At 39.9% G+C, this 20,157-nt stretch overlaps 1 protein-coding gene across 3 annotated transcripts in view; it reads right to left on the reverse strand.

Moving 5' to 3' along the window:
• Nucleotides 1-1,854: 1,854 nt before the first annotated feature.
• Nucleotides 1,855-20,157, reverse strand: part of VCL (vinculin) — a 55,809-nt gene continuing 37,506 nt past the window's right edge. For 2 of the 3 annotated variants that reach the window (XM_041404907.1, XM_041404906.1), the window contains exons 10-21: nucleotides 19,262-19,437; nucleotides 18,097-18,287; nucleotides 16,375-16,574; nucleotides 15,631-15,759; nucleotides 14,460-14,609; nucleotides 13,687-13,795; nucleotides 12,406-12,708; nucleotides 11,713-11,837; nucleotides 11,208-11,393; nucleotides 5,825-6,028; nucleotides 5,100-5,204; nucleotides 1,855-4,440 (exon numbers count right to left, since the gene is read on the reverse strand). In XM_041404907.1, coding sequence (XP_041260841.1) covers nucleotides 4,294-4,440; nucleotides 5,100-5,204; nucleotides 5,825-6,028; nucleotides 11,208-11,393; nucleotides 11,713-11,837; nucleotides 12,406-12,708; nucleotides 13,687-13,795; nucleotides 14,460-14,609; nucleotides 15,631-15,759; nucleotides 16,375-16,574; nucleotides 18,097-18,287; nucleotides 19,262-19,437 — 2,025 coding nt within the window. In that variant the 3' untranslated portion in view covers nucleotides 1,855-4,293. Of the gene's footprint in view, nucleotides 4,441-5,099; nucleotides 5,205-5,824; nucleotides 6,029-8,125; nucleotides 8,336-11,207; nucleotides 11,394-11,712; nucleotides 11,838-12,405; nucleotides 12,709-13,686; nucleotides 13,796-14,459; nucleotides 14,610-15,630; nucleotides 15,760-16,374; nucleotides 16,575-18,096; nucleotides 18,288-19,261; nucleotides 19,438-20,157 lie in introns of all 3 variants that reach the window. The other variant, XM_041404908.1, reaches the window with a different exon arrangement.

Raw genomic sequence — 20,157 nt, forward strand, 5'->3', positions numbered from 1 at the left:
ACTGAACTTGAGCACTGTGCAGCTGCTTAGAGTTTTAAAAGGCTGTTAATAGCACAATAAGTAAGGTCTATTTCATATTTCTTATTTTTAAATGGAAGACAGCTATTTATTTATGATATTTCAAAGGCTCAACAGTCAGAGCAAAGCTGACCAAACTTCTTGTTATACACCAACAAAATCATCTCTCTAAACCAGTACATACTCCAAAGTAGTTATCAGGTTCCAAACCATGCATTTGGTCAATATTAATTAAGGATGGGATACTGGAGACCCTTTGTTTCTCTAACCAACCTGTCTGGCTTACAAATCAATGAGTAGGTACTAGCTTTGGTTCCAACTTGTCATCTGAAGCAAAGTCACTTAGTCAAAATTTCAAATACTGGGACAAAAATGATCCAGTCAGGAAAGAGGAGGCGAAATCCATCTGAACGGTGGCAGCAAGTCAGTAAGGAAAGAAATGGTCATACAGTCTGTGTTTGTAACTTCAGTAATATCATTAGGGTAAACTTGGCCATAAACAACCATTTTGAATGTCTAAAATTACAGTAGATAAAACAGCACCATGAAGAACCAGCACTCTGTTTCAGCAAATGGCATCCTTCAGTTTCTGTACTTACAGAAAAAATCTTGTCTTCAGAGGTAACGGGTAACATCCCAAGCTGAAGTCTGAGCAGCTGGAACTGCTCTCTGCCTTAGCAGCCTGGAAATGCTGCCCCATGGCCTTTCAGAGCTGACACCCTTCCTGAGCTGGGACACACAGAAGTGTCAGAGCTCCAGTCCCGACCCCAGCGCTGCCTCCCAGGTGTGACTGAACAAACCCCGCCTGCTCCAGGACCTCCCACACAGCTGTCACCGGGACAGCCCTGCTCAGCACAACTCACTGTCACTCACCTTCAGGAAACCAGTCTAGGCATGGAGATGTGTTTTGTCAAGGAAATGGCTGCAGGTGTGTGAGGCCAGTACCTTTTCTTGTACATGTGCTGGTTTCCTTCTGTATCCTTCTGTTATATAAACACAGAAAGCTCAACTGCAGAAGGGGGCCTGTGGTTCCTGTTCAGTTTAAAAAAAAATAATGTACCAGCACTTCTCTGAAGAGTAGAGTTTAGGGACTCAGATGGTATCAATAGCAAGGAATTACACTGCCAGGTTTTGATCTCCTCTTCTCCTCATGTCCAGTTCTGGGAGGGCCAACAAAGGTGGTTATCTGTCAGGGTCTCATCTTCTTTCAGATATGGAGAGGACTGTGAACAGTACAATACTCTGAATTTTACCAATTATTACTAAATACCAGGTGCCCTCTGGGACTATGGGGCTATGTTTGGTCCTACAGTACCAATAAACATTGGTTCCAACAAGTCAGAACGTTGTATGCTGGTAGAAATTTTTAACAAGAAAAAATGTTTATAAGATGTTCTTACAGTGTCAGAGTGAAGGAAATACAACAGTGGTTTCATACTCATCACCCTTGTATTCATTTTAAGAAGAAAAATTCACATTAACAAGATGCTGGTCAGAGTAGCAGCTCTTCCCTTACTGACACGACCAGGCCAACCCCATTTTAAGTTTTCACAATACAGCAGATCACTGTCAGGTCTCAGGAAAATCTCCTGTTCTCTCCCACTGAACACAGCTTCCAGTAAATTATTTAATTACTAGTTTGACAGGCACAAAAGACCAAAAAAACCCCTTTGTTTAATCTTCTAATGTTTTAGAAACTTTGCACTTTCTATTCAGAACATGTAGAAACAACTGTTCTTTTGCTTTAGTTTTTTGTTGCTCTTCTTGTTGCAGCATCATCTACTGCTGCTGTTATCATTAACACTCAGAAGCGTGAGAGCACTCATTACCACTTTGTTTTTGTACAAATGCATTTTTATTGTTTTAACAGAACCAAAGAAAGGTTGAAAACATTAGACTATACAATACATTTTGGTTTATAAACAAAGTTTTATAGTGGTAAAACATTTCTAAGTGACATTCATGGTCTTGTTCAAATTTTTGCTGCACTTCAGCTCTGAAGACCAGTAGTGTTCAAAAATGCAGTAACTGCATAAGGTGGTCAAGTATCTTGGCTTCTACAAACAGTTTGAGAACTTAGAGCAAACATTCTGGAAGAATATCAAAGGCAACCATGATTCATAATTCTCCTGCAAACATTCCTCAATAAACAAAAAGTGATCTTTGGCATAAACAATTATGTATTAAAGGCATTAGTAATATTGCATTAATATCATTCAAGCAACTAAACAGTGATCTAAAATAATAATAATTAAAAAAGAAATCTCAGAGAGAAGCCTGGATGGGAGGAGCAGGATGAGGGGATGTGAGGAGCACTGAAAAGCAATACAGGAAGACTATTTAGAAAATCCCTTTAAAATAATCCCTACGTATTCAGTGTTATGTACTATTAAATAGAAATTACTACATTAAAATTAAGCTAAAGTTTTGATATAAACCAACCAAATGCATCCAGGTTAAGGCTCTGGCACCCCTTCCTTCCTCTTCCTGTTGCAGGTAACTGCAAGAAGAGAGTACTAAGGAAAGATCCTAAGTACCAAATAATTCATGATACCCAGACACAAGGAGCAAATTCAAGAAGAACACGCCTTCTCTTGCTGAGGTCAGTTTGAGACAGTTGTATTATCAACAGTTTAACTTCCCTTTTTAGATAACAGTGCAATGAAGGGGGTGGAGGGGAGAAGGTCCAAGCACAGAACAACTGTTGCAGGCAGGTAGAGGACAGCTGAGTGTGCTGTGTCTCTTCCTTTGAGCTGTTAAGACTGAAGTTCTTCCCCAAGGACACTTCTATTCAAGGTGGTTTGATCGTGCAACAAGTCTCAGCAAATTAAGAGGGTGTTATGAGGTCAGTGCTGATTTGGGCAAAAGTCTGCAAGTATTCCTTGCAGATGTAGAAATTCATTCTCAAACAAGTTTTCCTTTCCATTAAACAAACAGGTAGGAATATATGTGTATATATATATATATATATGAAGGCATATTCAATTATGGAAAGATAAAACATCATAAGTCTGTTTTATTAAGGGGAGGGAGTTTGGGGGGATTATATTGTCATTTTGTTGGGGATTTTTTTTAAAGATATAGTAACACTTTGTTCAATTCACTTGAAAAAAAGATTTTGAAGACTCCAAACTCCACAAGCAGTAAAAATAATGAGGTATGTGCAGCATTAGGAACCACCATTTGCTGGTAGGCACCAGCTTACCTAAAGAGGGTTTCATGTCCCTGCAGAGCTCAGGTTTCAATAAGCTTATGCATTGTTGGAAAGAAGAGCAGTGAGGATAAAGGTATTTTTAAACTGAGTATCTTTATCTTTTAATTTTTACCTTGAGTGGCTGGAATAACATTAGATGGAGGGATGAGGGAAATCAGAATAATTGCATGTGTTCATTTGGTTTTCAAAAAGAATGAGCCAGCATGTGGCATTTTCTGGTCCTGGACATGCAGCTAAGTTAACAGAACCAGGATTTTTCAGCTCAATACATTGCTGAATTGAGCAAGGAAAGAGTTCCATGATTTAAGGTCTCCAGCCATAAGGCTCAAGCTGTCAACAGTGTGCCACTAACACAATCTGCAAAACCTTTCAGTACAGTACAAGAGTTCTGGAATGCCTAGCTACAGGGTGACTGGAGGGGAACACAGACAGCTCCAGTTTCTGTTAAAGTACTGTTGCCAGGCAAGAATCAAAAGCAATAAGCATTTCAGACATGGAGCTTTAATCCTCAGTTTACAACTGTTCTGCTGCCCCACGTTCCCTCTTTTAATCAAAAACCCCACACCTTCCATCATTTCTGCATGGTTTTAGAATAGCCAGATAAAGTCCTGTTGAGAAGTTGAATGTTTCTGTATCAATGATTGTCCCTAAAAAACTGCCAAGTAACCAAGTGTCCTAAATGCTCACGACAAGCTTTAAGTGAGGTCCATGTTTTATATCATCACATGGAAACTACTGGCATATACAGTGCATAAAATAAATGTGCTTCTGGGAGTACAGAATACACTAAGAGAATCTTGAAAAGCAAAAAAAAAAAAAAAAAAGAAAAATTTAAATATAAGAACTGTCTACTGTTGGCAGCAAATTAGAGGTGTTGGATATCAAAGGTGTTCCAAAGACATTTGAAATGCATTATCTTATAATTCATACCCTTAGAATGGGGCATTAGCATAAGCTAATCTTAAGCTCATGTATACAGCACCTTCTGCTGTTAATACATCTCTTCTGTTTCCAAAAAAAGGCATTTTTGTTACAGAAAACAATACTAATGTGGCAAGTACTTATTGATACCATGGGGTCTTTCTGACCCAGCGAAGAGTGAATCCAGCATCTGTTCTTATCTTAATGGATGCTGCTTCAGCTTCTCTCACAGTTTCCTTCACAGACTGCATGAGATTCTGGGCATTATGAACCAACATCTCAGTTGCCTGTCAAAAGAAATTTCCAATATATCAGTAAATACCATGATCGTGACAGTAGCATGTAAACTCTTTGTGCACAAAAACTCCCAGTACAAATATATTAAGTCTGCTGCCTGAAACTATGAAAATACAAATGAAGTAACTATCTCTGGGCACCAGCGTTATCCTGACTCAAAAAAAACCCTTCCCGTTCCTCACCTGACTACAACCTGCATGTCACGAAGTAGAATAACCTCTCTCGGAAGCCAAAGCTGCGAGAGTTCTCCTGAAAAGATGCATTTGGAAGGTAACTGAGCTGCAGGGGATACGAGATGATGTTGGAAAACAAACGTTTCCCCTGGAATCCACCCGAGGGCGCCCCTGCCCCTCCCTGGTCCAGTCTACGGTGGCGAGTCCTTCCCCCGGCTTTTTACTGGGCAAAGCAGGAGATTAAAAAGTTTTTCGTCACAAAATTGGAATCCGAGTAGCTTCTTGGCTTGTTTCTCTATTAAACTGTAGCGCTGGAGCCAGAAACCAAGATGCTGTAATAAAGTTATCCTCCCTACACTGCTGAGGTGAGCTTCAACATCAAGTTCCCAGAACACATCTGAGAGAAGAGGTTGTGTATTTGTCCCCATAAAAGTGGTCAACAATTCCATGCTACCATCAGTCTTCACACCTCTTACCTGTTCTGACTCTTCATCACTGATATTAGTTCTGCCCAGCATGGTAGCTTTAACAGTGGAGAGAATTTTCAGCTGTGTACTGATGGTTGGGATTCGCTCACAGACCTAAGTAACAGGGATAAAAAACCACTTCATACTGTAAATTGAACCAATACATTATGCAACATTCCTTTTCTTCAGATAAACTTTATTTTCTTTTACTATTAGACAATTAATGCGCATAGAGGTAATCCTACAACCTTCAAGACTATCTGATAAAAATTGGTAGGATATTTGAATATTATTTTATTTGCTGTGGGAATATTTGGGATGGACACAACATTTTTCCATTCTTCCTTTCCTTTCAAATTCTGCTTGGTTAGGAATAGCAATACATATATATATATATATTTGCCTGAGACTTAAAAAAAAATTGTTGCATTTCTGGTACTATTCTTTGATACAAAGGAATGAAACAAAATACAATACAATGCCAGCTTAGGACAGATCAGTATTTGTAGCACAGTATTTTTTCAGAAGTTCTTTTGACGTGAAATTCTAACTTTACAGAATGTATGTTCACATAAATATATATATATATATTTTCATGGGATCTAAAAACACAGACTTCATCAAAAACTTGCCAAGGCAAGGGAAGATACCCATGATCTACTGGCACAACTCCTGTGCTCGCCCCCACTGAGAGAGGCGCAGCAAAAGCAGCCTTGGAGCAGTTCCCTCGTTACCTGCAGGAGGTTGGTTCTGATGCGCTTGTCCGTGCACTGCTTTGCCACCTCCTTGGCGAGCCGGGTGACCTCGTCGGACGCCTTGGCGATGTCCTTGGCGCACTGGATGAGGGCGCGCTTGTTGCCGCTGCCGCCGCGGACCAGGCGCGACATCTCGGCCATGAGCAGCGCCATGCGCTTCGCCGCCGCGATGATGTCGTTGCCCTGCACGGAACGACACAGTCACTGCTCCTGCCGGCTCGGCAGCGCTCAGCAGAAACACTCCGAGAAGTTAAGGAGGGAAGAACCACTTGTGAACACGGAAGGGGTTTCTTCAAGGAACAGGGAAGATCTGTACTAACTACTTGTTGCTGACTTTTTTTTTTTTAAACGCTCAGGGAAAAAAGCTCACTTCAAAACTGAAAAAGAAGTTGTAAAGTGTTAGTTTGTCCATGGAATGAGTTACTGCTCTGATGACTAGATTTTAGGATAAAGCATGTTATTAGCATTTGAAATTCCAGATTTTTCCCAAAAAGAAGACTTCTTTTAAAGTTAAAAAAATGTGCTAAACAACCAATGTGTCAAACCAGTTGTTGTCATAACGAGCATGGAATTTTCAGTGGCATCTGAAGTTGTTAAAGCACCAGCTATGCTGCTAATAATGCCAAAGGATAAATGGAAAAGAATCTGACACACAACTTTTGTCACTGGCAATGTGGAAGTGAGGTGCAACTTTTACTTTTTTCGAAATTATTCCTTGAAAATAAATCTTTTTTGATACAATCTCTCCCTTTAAAATAAAGCCTCCAGGAGAGAAGAACATGGAGTACCAAAAGATAATCTAGTGATATTTCTTATATTAAAATCAGGATTTCTTGTACATCAAAATTTACAGTCACAGAAATACATCTCAGAAATATTTGATATGTGAATTCATTGTGACCAAGGCAAACCCATTTCTTACACACTGTTCCAAAGAGAAACCTAGTGCAAGGGAAAGCAAACCTAGCTGATTGATTGTTAGTAGTCTGTCAGTACATTTAGCGTACTTATCTTACTCCCTTTCATAGAAAGTTGTTAGTCAAAAGAGAACTATTTGGTGCTTTGAAGCATTCCTATAGTGTGGATGAAATAGCAGCAGAGTGAGTTTAAGTATTAGTACACGCTTTCCCTGGAATAATCCCACAGATAACGACTGATGAAGTTCAGAGCAAGGAGTACACAGTGAGAACCCAGCTGAGCCAAGGTATCCTCTAGCCTGTGCACACACTTCTGTGACTCACTACGAGCAAGTTGAAGATGATATCCCAGGCATTTTACAGATACAGTGACCCAAACAGCTGAACTATTCATTACCGTGGCCTATTAGCTAAACAGTTTGCTACTATAACCAGTTAGGATATAAATGACATAACACAAAGCTTTTCCATGTTTTCACGTAGGAGGATCAGTGTCTAACAAGTTATCCAAGCACCAGAATCTGAAAAGGACAAGAACATTTTTAAAGCCCTTTTTATTAAAATGGTTTAGTATATCTAGGTAAGTATACACACACACACATATGCACACTCCCCTAACTTTTGTTCGTTATAGGACACCAACCTTATTTTTTGCAGCATGCTATAAAAAGTGCCCAGTCTTGCAAACATTTGTGCTTAGACAGAAGACAGGCTACTTGTGAATGTCTGAACCTCGTTAGATTTCCACTGGTTTCATACAGACAGGATCTCAATTCAGCAGCTAACAGCATTCAGTGCAGCTTCTTCAGAAAAGAATTCTCTCAAGACCAGCATTTGCAATACAGCCCAGTGCAAGCCAGCAGTCAGGCAGTCTCTTCCACTAACACTGCCATACAAAGCCATTCCTTGTTGGAAGGGATGTTAATTGGCGGCATCAATTGAGGCCAAGCACAATAGACACCTTAAATGACTTCTTGAATTCTGTAACTGCTGCATCCGGAAGTCATTAGGAAACCATTAACCATGGCTTCCCAGGTAGCCCACATGAACGGAAAAAGGATCCGAAGGGGAGGAAGACAATCCCTATTAAAATTTGAAAACTGCCATAACAAAGAAGACCAGGCAGATGCAAAGGGAGAGGAAGTCTTTGAATATTAATAAGTGACCCCAATCAAGCTTCAATCCGGCACTGACAAACAGATCTAGCAAACTTGTGAAGCCACTCTCAGTCCTTAAAATGAAGTGCAGACACACTTATTCATTCAGGATGGCGGGGCCCAGCAGGGATCAAGAGTGATGCAAATGTGTCAGCGTTCCAAGTGGCCGGATGCACGCGGATCAGTCCCCGGGGACTCAGGAGTACCTTACTAGACCACTTGGTTGCTTCCCGGTGTAGAGACTGAGCAGCAGCCAGAATGGGCTGGTTAACGGGCTGATTGGTTGGCATTAACAGCAGCTCAGGCTCGTAATCATCTTCAATGTCATAGGGGAGAGTGAATTCAACATCTGCATCATCCTCCTCATCTACATCTACACCAGCCTCAGCCGCTTCATTAATCACAGTCACATCAGGCTTTGCAGGTGGCAGCAAGGGTGGAGAAACAGGGGACAGTTAGTACAAGAAGCAGAATTTGGTAGAAGAGCACAAACTGAGCAGTTTTAGTGACCAAAACATCCTCTTGGCCTCTCAGGATCTGACAAGGCAGCTCTAGGATCAGGTCAAGGGGAGGAGGGGAAGGAATAGAAGATTAGCAGAAGGAAAGAAACAGTTCACCTGTGAACCCAAGTTACCAAAAATATTAAAAAGATACAATGCAAATATGCAGCAACATTTTCCATTTGAGCATTCAGCTTCTGTAGACAGAGGCTGACCCACAGAACATTTTACAGGCAGGTCAACAATGAAATGAATGGCCTTTCTGTCTCAGTGGAAGCTGTTCTGACTGCACAGGAGCAGGCACAGCAGCTGATGACTGCGGTATTTGTGCAGATACAAAGCTTTGTATGGAAGCCCATTCATATGTGTGGTAAGAGCAGATAGCAGCAGAGAAGCCACTGACACTGCTTGCTGTAGAGTAAAAAAAAAAAGAGATGGGATGGAAGACACTGCAGAAGCAAGTGCTGAGGTACCACACAGAACATGTAAAAGAGCAACACAGTGTTCAAAAAAGAAGAGGTGACGTTGAATGCCATGAATACTGTGAATATTACACTTCTTAAAGAAGATTGAAATGGAATGAATTAAAAAAGAAGATTATGAAGCATATGATATTGTTTTGCCACGATATGTTGTATCCATTACCTTCAAAAAGAAAAAAAAGAGAAAGGGGGTTCAAGCAAATAAATTATGTCAGAGAAGTTCTCAAGGAAGAGGTAAGAGGTATAACAATATAGGCATTAATAAGACAGCAATATTTCTACACAAAAGTAGTCTACAAGTTTATTAGCTGTATTTCTTCAACTAAAGCCAAGTGTAATAAAAGTGGACGTACCATTGCCAAAAACTGTTCATTTGCAACTGTGTTTTGCTTAAGATACAGTCTTTTATAGAAGAAGAAAAAAAACCTTTGTCAACAACAACATACAGGAATTTCGGAAGTTCTAACACTTGTAAGGCCAAACCAACTTGCCTTCAAAGGCAGTTTTATTTAAGTCTTAGTCTAATGAAAAGCAACCAAATACCCCTCATTTTCTGATTTATCCAAATGAGGGGGGAGCCAGGGAAATTAAAGCAGTAGACATTGTTCAGCTGGTGTTCCATGAGAAAAATGGACTACATGAGAGCCCAGAATCCACCCAGTGAAGAGCAGCTTTTGTAAACAAGGAGAAAAAACAGATCTTCATTCTTAGAAGAATGAACAATGTTATCAACATTTTTTAAAGACTAAGTACTTGTTCACCCACCCCTCCCACTTTACTACAGGTAAAGTACCAGTAAACTGTGATCAGCAAAAAGGCAAAAGAGAGTTGACACAGTCTGTTGTGACTTCATATAAGCAAGACCTTATAGTTCTGTTTTTCCAGGTCTAGCCCATATTCCTCAGTAGCACTGTCCATCAATCCCTCTTCCAACCAATCAGGTGAGTTCAAAGACTACAGAAGTGTTTTTAAAACTTCTTCCTCCAAAACAGATTGTGAGAATAACTGAGCTCCTATTACTAAAAAAGAATTTGAAGCACAATTGGCAGGCTGACTTACTGGTTTATTAGACTCAAATGGAAGAAACAGCAATGAATACAGTGCTTTATAATCTAAAGTCACTGAGCTTGGAGGTCTTTCATAATCAGCAAGGAGGTTTAAGGTCTGCTGCTTGGCTTTGCACTATTTAATTTAGAATGCATATAGTATATATATGGTAAAAGCATTTTGTTACCTACTCTATATTGTTAAGTTCAGGGATTCCAACAGGGATTCCAACATCAAAACACTTTTAGGAAATGGAAATTAAAGCTTTTAGCATCAACATTACCTTCTGAGATCATTAATATATTCCAGTACTGTCTATTTAGTAATATAAACATATGTTTGGTATATCCAGAAGTATGGAGAAAACAGATTTTGGATAAGAGGCACCCAAAGAGATTTGCAGAAACTTCTTTTGTATTTTATGTGTGCTTCCAAAACAGATGTTCCTTTAGCCCAAAGCACTGCAGCTGATTCTGTAAGCTATTCATCTCCTTACTCACCACCTGATTTAGTGCAGAAAAAGGGAGAGACTATAAAAGCCAAATTCTGACCCTTAAGTTTGCACTTGCAGAAGCCTAAATCTCTGAAGTTCTTACTCAGCTTCTGCCAGAGAAAAAATATAGTTCTTGGGGAAAGAAGGGACAAAAGAAAAGCAAAACAAAGTGATATGAGAGCAGCAAATTCACACTTCTTCATAGCACTGAAATGGGAAGGAAATTCAGGATTTCAGCCTTAATAGGAAAGGCAACTCACTCCAAAAAAAGAATGAGACCAGGCCACCAATACGTGGTCATTTTACTCATCATAAATGCATCAGATGAACTGCAAAGTACCTTGCATCTTCTTCCAGAATTAAGACAAACCAGGTCATGATTTCTGCAGCTGGCATCTGCACCATCCATATGGACTTTTCCATACAGACTTTTCAAAGTCAATTAAATATAGCAATTAGCTTGTCAGCCTGCACAAGCATAAGGATTAGTGACTCTCTAGGCAATACCAGCACCAAGGATCACAAACAGCTTGGCATACAGAGCATATTTGTGTTCCCAGGGGTATGTTAATAAAGCAGTCTAGCAATCCTAAGTATTGTTGACCCTAGTTCACTCTGATCTTGAAAGGGTTTCTAATTTCTCCTGCACCAGGGTTTTTACTATTTAGTCTGTGAAAGACACTGTCATAAGACAAGACACACTGATCCTGAAAATAAAATGGAAAGAGAATCCATTTAGCATAAAACACTTACAACAATTTCTTACCTTGCTAGACCACTTCCGAGCTTCATCATGCAACTGTCTAGCAGCCATCATCATGGGCTGATTGATTGCTTCTCCTGCCTTTTGCTCTGGGAACTCTTCATCCTTTTCTTCAGGTGGCGGTGGTCTGGGTGGGGGAACCTCACCCTCTGGCAGTGGTGGTTTTGGAGGAGCGAGCTCATCAGTCAGCTGAGGAAGGGAAACATCTTACTGAGTGCAATGAAACAGAGCAAAGATTGAGCAAACGATGGTGTCATGGCAAGACATGACTGCATGACCTCAGGTCTTTTTCCAGTTTTTCAAGTGCTTCCTGTTAAAGACAATACCATGTTTTAAACTTTCCTTTTGAATGCTGGATTGATATTTTTTAGACTTGAGGCTACCTGTATGCATGGCTGGCCAGACAATATGTTTTATTTCTAAGGAAGAATAATATACTTAAGTAATTTCAGTGTAATCCATACCTCAATGACAACTGCATATTTTATTACAAACTGCCTACACTTACATGAAGGTGCTCAAGGTCAGGAGGAGGAGGAGGAAAATCTGGTTCCTGAGGCTGGAAGGCTTCTCTGACTTTGGCCACAGCTCCCAGTATTTTGTATCCAGAATCCAAGAAACTCTTCTGCAAACCTGAACAAAAATTCCAATACCAATTTAATAGAACTTGGTAATACTTAGAACACTATGCCCAAAAATTACTTCTATAATGTACTGTGCCAAGTACACTTATATGTGTGTTTAAAAACTACCAAATTGTTTACAGCAGACTTGGATGCTTGAAATGTTAGTGTCATATGCAACATGCATACAATAAAGCCTCAGTTCAATAATAATCACTATCAATAGCCAAAGTAATTCCCTGAACAACTTTTAGAATAAAAAACAACTACATAATATTTTTTTCTATAAAGTAGTATTACTTAAAACTAGTAACAAATGCTTCTAATTAAGAACATAACATCACATAACATATTCGAATGCTGAATCCTTTTCCCTTGAATATGCCAAAGGCCTTTGATTGCATTTTAGAACAGCAGGATGCAGCAGTTAATGGTGTGAGCTTGATTTCATCATTCTGAGATGTAAGTGTACACGATATTTACATAAAAGGAGATACACAGCTGTATAAAAAAAATGAGCACTACTTCATCTCCAGTCAATAAAAGGCACATTTTAAATTAGCTGACTGGATCCTTACCAGGATCAGAAATGTTGCCTGCCACAGCTTTGGCATCCATTACCATGGGTGATATAGTTTTGCTCAGCTCATCAGAGGCTGCTTTAACAGCCTCCCGAAATTTAGGGTCTTCGGAATTTTCCACCTCCCGTTTTGCGACCAGCAGGATGCGGTTTGCTCGTCTGGCAATGCTGGTGGCACCAGCTACCAACATCTGAGGTTGCATGTTGGCCATTGCAACTTTACATTTATCCAGGTCTTTCTTAATGGCCTCTTCTGATGCATCCAACAGAGATTTAGTATCAATGGCTTCATCCACCAACCCTAGAATAAAATTTAAATACATTAATATTCTAGTTTCATCCGTGGAAAGGAACATTTGGTATTCCAGAGATAGTTCAAAACCAGAAAAGTATTTTAAAACTGGGGTTGGGGGAAGAGTAGAAGAGGGCATGGAAATCAGACCAAAGCATTACTGCAGTTTAACTCATTATTCTGTTGTACCTCTGTGACAGTTACCATGGTAAAGCTTGTTAATGACAGCCCAGGCTCTTATGCCTCTGCCATGGAATGTAGTTTCAGTCAAGAGCTGGCTTACATAGTATATGTAGCAGAGATTCTTTCTTCACACCAAATTTCTTTAAGCATATTCAGTACTTTTTGTACTCTCCCATTCATTCAAAAGGAAATATCCCTCTGGCTGTGCTTTTTACATAGGGGTGATTCATAATGACAAGGCAGTGAGATTTAAAATACCCAGGATTTAATTACTGGGATGAAGGAGGAGATAGTACAGTCAGCTGTTCAGCAGGTCAGTGCAAAGGATCTGCACTTGGGAAGGACTGAAACATTGCAGTGCCTCAGCAGGATCAGTAGCTTTGTCTTATTCTCCATATCCGTTGAGCTGTTACAATATTTTGAACATATTTTCTTTCCTTCAGTTAATTATCTGTCCTATTTCAACATGCCAAGTTTATAGAGAAGAAAACCTCTAGTTGTCACAGTGATATGCTGCTAGAATAGCGACTGCAATAAAAAATGATGGTATTCTGATTTTCTCAAAAAAACTAAAGCAAGATTTGCTCCTCTGCAGCTCAATATTAACAGATAAGAAGCCAGCTATTTGTATATTCTGTAACATGTACATACTCCTGGAGTCAGAAAGCACATTCCCACTTGTCTTAATTTATTTTTAATCAGTCATTATGCTTTGCATGTTTCATCAATCCAAACAGCATGGAGAAAAATCTATACGAGCTAGTTAGTCACAGGTAGGATCTTCAACAGAAATTCCTACTCTACCTGTCATTTTTTCTACATTATCAATCCATTGGTTTTTCATGGTCTCAAAATGTTCATAAGCAGCTTGATTTCCAGGATTTCTCAAGAGGATACGAGCTGCTGATACTACCTGCCAACAGAAGACATCTTTAATTATCAGTACACATCAACATGACACACATGCTTGAAAATGCATTTGTTTTTTCAGGACTGGATGTGCAGCTCCACATTAGAAAACCCAGTTCATTAGTTCTAGTGCAGTATCTCCTTGAAGATCTACCATACTTCTGAAATTAGCTGGCACAAATACTTTTTTCTGGAACTTCAATTACGTACTAATTTATCTCATAAACAACTCTTGAATGCACTAATATATCTATAAAGCAACTCTTGAAAGCTTACTACACTAAAGTGTAATAAGCATTACACTACTAAAGTAGTGAAATGTTTATTACACAACCAACATTTAGATAGAGGTTCATTTTGGAAAACAAAGGAGCATTTTTTTCCACTTACACATTTTACTGAGACTCAAACTCATTTTGTTTCAAATCTAAGTCACAGACACTTCTGTCCAAGAGGTGAAAAATAAAACATGTAATTTGATCATTTTGTTCTACTTTTAGTATCATGTATAGAAATATTTGCCATTCCCCTTTCAAGTGTCAGCACTATGTTCCTTGTTGGTATTAACAACCATCAATCAATAACAATCTCTGAGAACAGAAGCATAAGGAAAATTCCCCAGAAGTCATCCCCAGCCCTTTTAACAGCCCTTCAAACCCAGCAAGCACCTGTGGGGTGAGTTCCCTTGCTGATTTCACTGTTGCCTGAATGCCCTCCACTGTAGTTTTATTGGCAGTTCCAACTGCAGCTGCTTTTTCTGCTGTAGCTCCCAGTCTAGCAGCATGGTTTTCAAAGTTTGCTGCTCTTTCTTCAAACACCTACTTGTCAGAAGAGAAAAAAAAAAACATTTAAAAAAGCCTAACCTCCTTAACAGAATACACAATTTCTTCAAAGTGTCAGACACCTACATAACATCCCCACTTAACTCATCCTGAGAGGATGCAAAAGGACACAAAAGCTTTGAAGGCATTTGGGTTTTTTAATTTTTACATTACCAGACTTTCTTCTTTAGTAACTCAATGGGACAACTAAGGAGATGGCTATACACTTTATAGCTTCAAGGTATGAATTTCAGTAATTCCTGATGACAACTGCTGCAAGAAATACTCTATTAAAACTATTTTAGCTCAGAAATTCAATCTTCAAACCCATAATACAAAAGTAACTATATCTGAAAGATAAATAAGGGGGTTTACACTAAAAATTTACGCTGGAAAAAAACTGCCTCCTTTTACAGTGCTTAGATATTCAAGAAACAGAATTACTTGGACAAAAAGCTATCCTGCCATAAAGCTGAATTCTCCAAGGCCTGGGGAATTATTTTGATCATGTAGCCAAAAGTGAAAATAGCCAAACAGAACTGCCAGACACTGCATTTTAGGTACTTCATGTGCAGCCAGTGGCTTTCAAGTACAGGAAACAATATCCAGCAAGAGAACAGGTTTAGTCTGTTGATTAATTCTGGCATGAATTTCACTATTGTAATCAGCTTATGTAATGCTGGGATATAAAAATCTACCAACTAGTGTGCTAGGGATTTTTGCACAAGAATTTTGCAGCAACGTGGTACCAACAACATGGGGAGATATTTTTGCCATTTACTGAAGACAGGGACAACATTGTTTCCAGGGTTACACAATTCACAGTCTCCAGGAGTCTGGAGAAGTTTGCATAGTAATCTTTATGTTGTCAGAATTAATAAGCATGTACCACAAACTTGATAAAAAATAGCAATTCATTTTTCAGAACACTGATTTATTATTCAAAATACCAATTCAGGTAAAATTAACAATAACAGAAGCTTTATATGGACAGAAAAGACAACCTGGGTATACTTGCCTCATCTCTGTTGGGAGCATCAGAGGGAGCAGTAGCTGCTACTGCTAACAATTTAATAGGAGTTGTGGTGTCACTAAAAACATCAGAAACTTCCTGGGTCATTGCTTCTTGCATTCGTGCTTTAAGATCCTTTAAAAAAGCGGAAATTATTAGCATATGATAGAGATATAAAGTTCTAGGGGTTCAAATCCCATAAAACCTTCTCTTGCAAAAAAATGCCTGTTCCAATGGCAGACATTAAGATAAAATTACCCTAAAATATGACCAATTAATCACCTTTTACATAATTTGAAATACACAAAGCTTACATACCACTCCTTGAAACAGTATTAGAAGCCATGAACAGCATGATACGAGACCTTGCCTCTCAAATTTGCAATGCTAGCATACTATTTTCTTTTAAGAGAGACTTAAATTTTCCTTCTCAACTGTTCATCTGAAATTAACCCCACGGCATGATAACAAGGCCTTTCTGGAAAGTTCGCTTTAAACACCTCAGCTAAACCGGCAGCTCTGCAGCTGCGCTGTTGCTGTCACGGAGGCCTCGCACGCGCTCGGCGCGCTCAGAGGAGCGCAGGGCTGCAGCGCGTCGCGTGCTCGCCTGCACAGCAGTGCTTTAAACACCTCAGCTAAACCAGCTCTGCAGCTGCGCTGTTGTCACGGAGGCCTCGCACGCGCTCGGCGCGCTCAGAGGAGCGCAGGGCTGCAGCGCGTCGCGTGCTCGCCTGCACAGCAGGTGCTTACCTTCAGCGAGTCCTGGAGCTGAGCAGCGATCGCCCTGGCCTGGGGGGACTCGCCCTCCCCCCGTGCAGCCAGCTCAGCCAGCTGGGCAGAGAGCTGCTCCACGCGGTCACACTTGGCCAGCAGGTCCTGCCGGTACGGGCCCATCATGACGTTGGCCAAGCGCCGGCCTTCGGCAACCAGCCCGCGGATGGCTGCCTGGCCTGCAGGGGACAGGGCAGGGGCAGTGACACACAGCAGCACAAACACCAGGGGCACCACCAAGTACTGCACCCAGCCCGCGGATGGCTGCCTGGCCTGCAGGGGACAGGGCAGGGGCAGTGACACACAGCAGCACAAACACCAGGGGCACCACCAAGTACTGCACCCAGCCCGCGGATGGCTGCCTGGCCTGCAGGGGACAGGGCAGGGGCAGTGACACACAGCGGCACGAACACCGGGCACCACCAAGTACTGCACGCCTGCGTGCACACGTCAGAACTCTTGGGTTTTTAAGAGCACTTCCCTAGGTGGTAGAAATATCTTACGCAGTTTATCACTGAATAATTACAGTTCAAAACCACAGAGGAATTCATCTGTCTCCAGTTTCTTTTTGCTCAAGTCAGCAACTCTGGCTAGAGATACATCCTTTTTGATTAGAGTGGTCTGACAAAAACAAACCATGGCAGTTGTCAGGTATTTCTACATAACTAATCTGTTGACTCCAATAGAAAGCACTTACAAATTTCAAATACTGCAATTCCTCCCCACATTAGAAGATGAGCAGAAAGAGGGGAAGAAAAGACAAGTAGAAACATAACTTCAAAAGCCAAATGCCCTTTCCTAGAATTCCAGAAACCATAAGTCAGAAGTGTCAAGTAGTCTGGATTGGAAGGGACAGTGGGGGAAGGGAACACCTTACAAAGCCTCCACAGTGTGTCAAAAGCTTTTCCATTAAAAAAAATTATTTTTAGCAAGGGTAATTTCCTTAATTCACTTACAGATGCTTCCTGCTTATTCACAGGAACGTAATTCTCTGTTCTTTCAACAATACAATAGCAGTATTCTTTTAAAAGAACTCATCATGTATTAAGTCCAAAGACCTACTGAAGAATAATTTCAAGCTAATGCATAAGTAATCCAAGTTTGTAATCAAGCTTTAAATTACTTAGGAAGTTGTCACAACATCAGACTATCCAAGAATCACTCAGCACTGCTGCCATCTTTTACATTCTTAATTTACTTTTGTTTTGAGTATCCTGCCAAGTGCCAGCAACTCGTGAACCAGAGTTATATGCCCATCGAGAGCATAATGGGATTATCAGATCCCCTTTCTCTTTATTATTAGCATTCTCCTCAGGTAACCCAGAAACCATACAAGAAGTGATACTTTTTGGTCAAGTTTATGAATGTTTTTCTCTTCTCACAAGGACTTAATTACTCAATTTGCTGGAGTAGGTAAAAATTCAAATTTGAGATACGATATTTACATAATAAGGAAAGCAAGGAGCAATCTTTTGTTTTCTCTACAGCACATATTCTTCCATTCTTTAGGAAAGAACACAAAGAGAATCATGGGCCAGCTTAACTCTGTAATTGCAGTCAGGACTTAGCTATAACTCTAAGTCTCCATGCCAGTGAAGTTTCAGTGCATCCTCAGCATCTCAGGAGCAGTAGTTTCCATCACAAAAACTGGTGGCAGGTTTGATTCTAAACCTGGGGGGAAAATGACAGAGAAACACTTACCTACTCCCCGATCAGCAACTGTGGGATTGTCTATCCATCTTTGAGCTTGTTCAATCTTGCCCTCCAAATGGACAGCTGCTTTAACTGGCCTCGTATTTGCTACAGCTCTGTTTGTTTTGGACTGTAAATTCTGAAGTGATGTAGCTATTTGCTTAGCCAAAGCACGGGCCTCAGGAGAGTCACCCTTCCCACTAAGGATAAAAAAAACAAAACAAAACAAAAAAGTGTAGTCATAGAAAGATCATTTACAGCAGGAAGACACACAATAAAAGGTACTTGATATTTTTAAATAAGGTTGAATTTGACACTTGGGTTGAGACTCTGAGGAGCAATTCTCTGCTGTGGTACCTGGACATTACATACGTTCAGCACAGCACTGAGCTGGGGGAAGGCATAGACTGTCATTGCCAATATTGGTGTAAGAATTGATTTCCCAGTTCTGTGGCTGTCTTATGAGCAACTGCAATCATGCCATACAGATTACAAGCAGAAGAGTAAGCAGCCACAGAGCAAAGGCTATATATAAACCTGACAAAAGGTAGCACATTAAGACCTGCAGCAGCTAAAGCTCAATAAAAACTTGATTAAAGCATCTAACTAATGAAGCAAGAAAAATATTTATTGCTATATTGCAACCAGCCTTAGGTGAAGATCACAGTTTGTACAGTAACAGCTTCTTTCTCTTCTTCCATTCTCAAGCAGCCTCTTTGCAAAAGTGATACAGAAACAGCATTTCTGAAAGTCTTATCTTTTGTATAGTTTGCAGTTACAGCTTAGAACACTGACAGCAATGGAAGTGGTAGATATTCCACCTTGATATTTAGTAAAGTGCTTAGCAAAACAAGTGATGACACCCATCTGCATAAACAAGCTTATATTTCCCACTACCTTGTTGTTTCAACAGTACAAGCAAGCTCACTTTTGGCTTCAGTTTCCTTCTCAAATATTCCATAAGCAGTAGAAAGAAAATATTTCTATGAAATACATGTATGGTTACCTTTTTTTTAAGGAAGTTAGTGCAAGCTAGGCTTTGAAATAGAAATCACTAGGCTGAACAACTTAAAAGGGTTTCTTTTAATGATCAATATTCTGATCTTGACTCAGCATTGGGAACTGCACATGAAAGTAATTCAAATAAATAAATGGTGATAAAACAAATACTTACTGTCGTCGCAGATCTGACAGCTTGGCTGTCAAAGCAGAGATTTCCCCCAAGGAACGAAGGATATCATCTCTCTCTTTAGGCTCCTCGCACAGTTCTGCAACTTTCCTTGCTTCAGCCAAAATTCCCCGAATATGCTCCTCTCCTTCACTGCCCCCATTAGGATCTGCAAGCCAATTCTTAATAGAAAGAAGTTGTGTTCAAGTGAAGACAAAAAGTAATGTTTATTCTATACATGATTTTATAGAGAAAGAAAATACCAATGCAGCTTTCAAAAATTCATTTAACAGAAAATACTTCTCAAAAGCCATTTCTGGTTTTTAGGTACCATGAAATTATTCTATTGCCTTATAGTTTTTCTGTTTTGGAAAAAAAAAATGCCAGACTAGATAAAATCTACCCAAAGATTTTACATTCTCATAGTTTTTCTGTTTTGGAAAAAAATGCCAAACTAGATAAAATCTACCCAAAGATTTTACATTCTCTCTCTCCCCTCAACATTTGCCAACAATATTTTAGAAGCAAAACTGAATCACTGCCTTTAGAAACTGACTATGTGACTTCCAGAAAAAATGAAAACAGATGCTCTTGAGCCCAGGTGGTACACAGAGCTCTTCCTAAGAAGTCCCATTACCATTTCATTTGATGCATATACAATATTAATGTATCTTTATATATTGATAATAGACACCTACACACAATTAGATAAGGTGTATTATTTGATGACCATCATAATCATCACTGGGTAAGAGACTGACCATTGAGGGATATTAAGACCAACAGAAATAAAGGATCAATTGAAAGAAAATGTAGTTTCATTAACATCATTTCTCTTCTGTCATTTACATACAGTTCTAAATCCTGATCTCCACTCCCAAAACAGAGCCCAAAGAAAGGGC

The sequence above is a fragment of the Onychostruthus taczanowskii genome, unplaced genomic scaffold (genome assembly GCF_017590055.1).
Source record: "Onychostruthus taczanowskii isolate IOZ18803 unplaced genomic scaffold, ASM1759005v1 scaffold22, whole genome shotgun sequence".
Lineage (NCBI taxonomy): Eukaryota > Metazoa > Chordata > Aves > Passeriformes > Passeridae > Onychostruthus > Onychostruthus taczanowskii.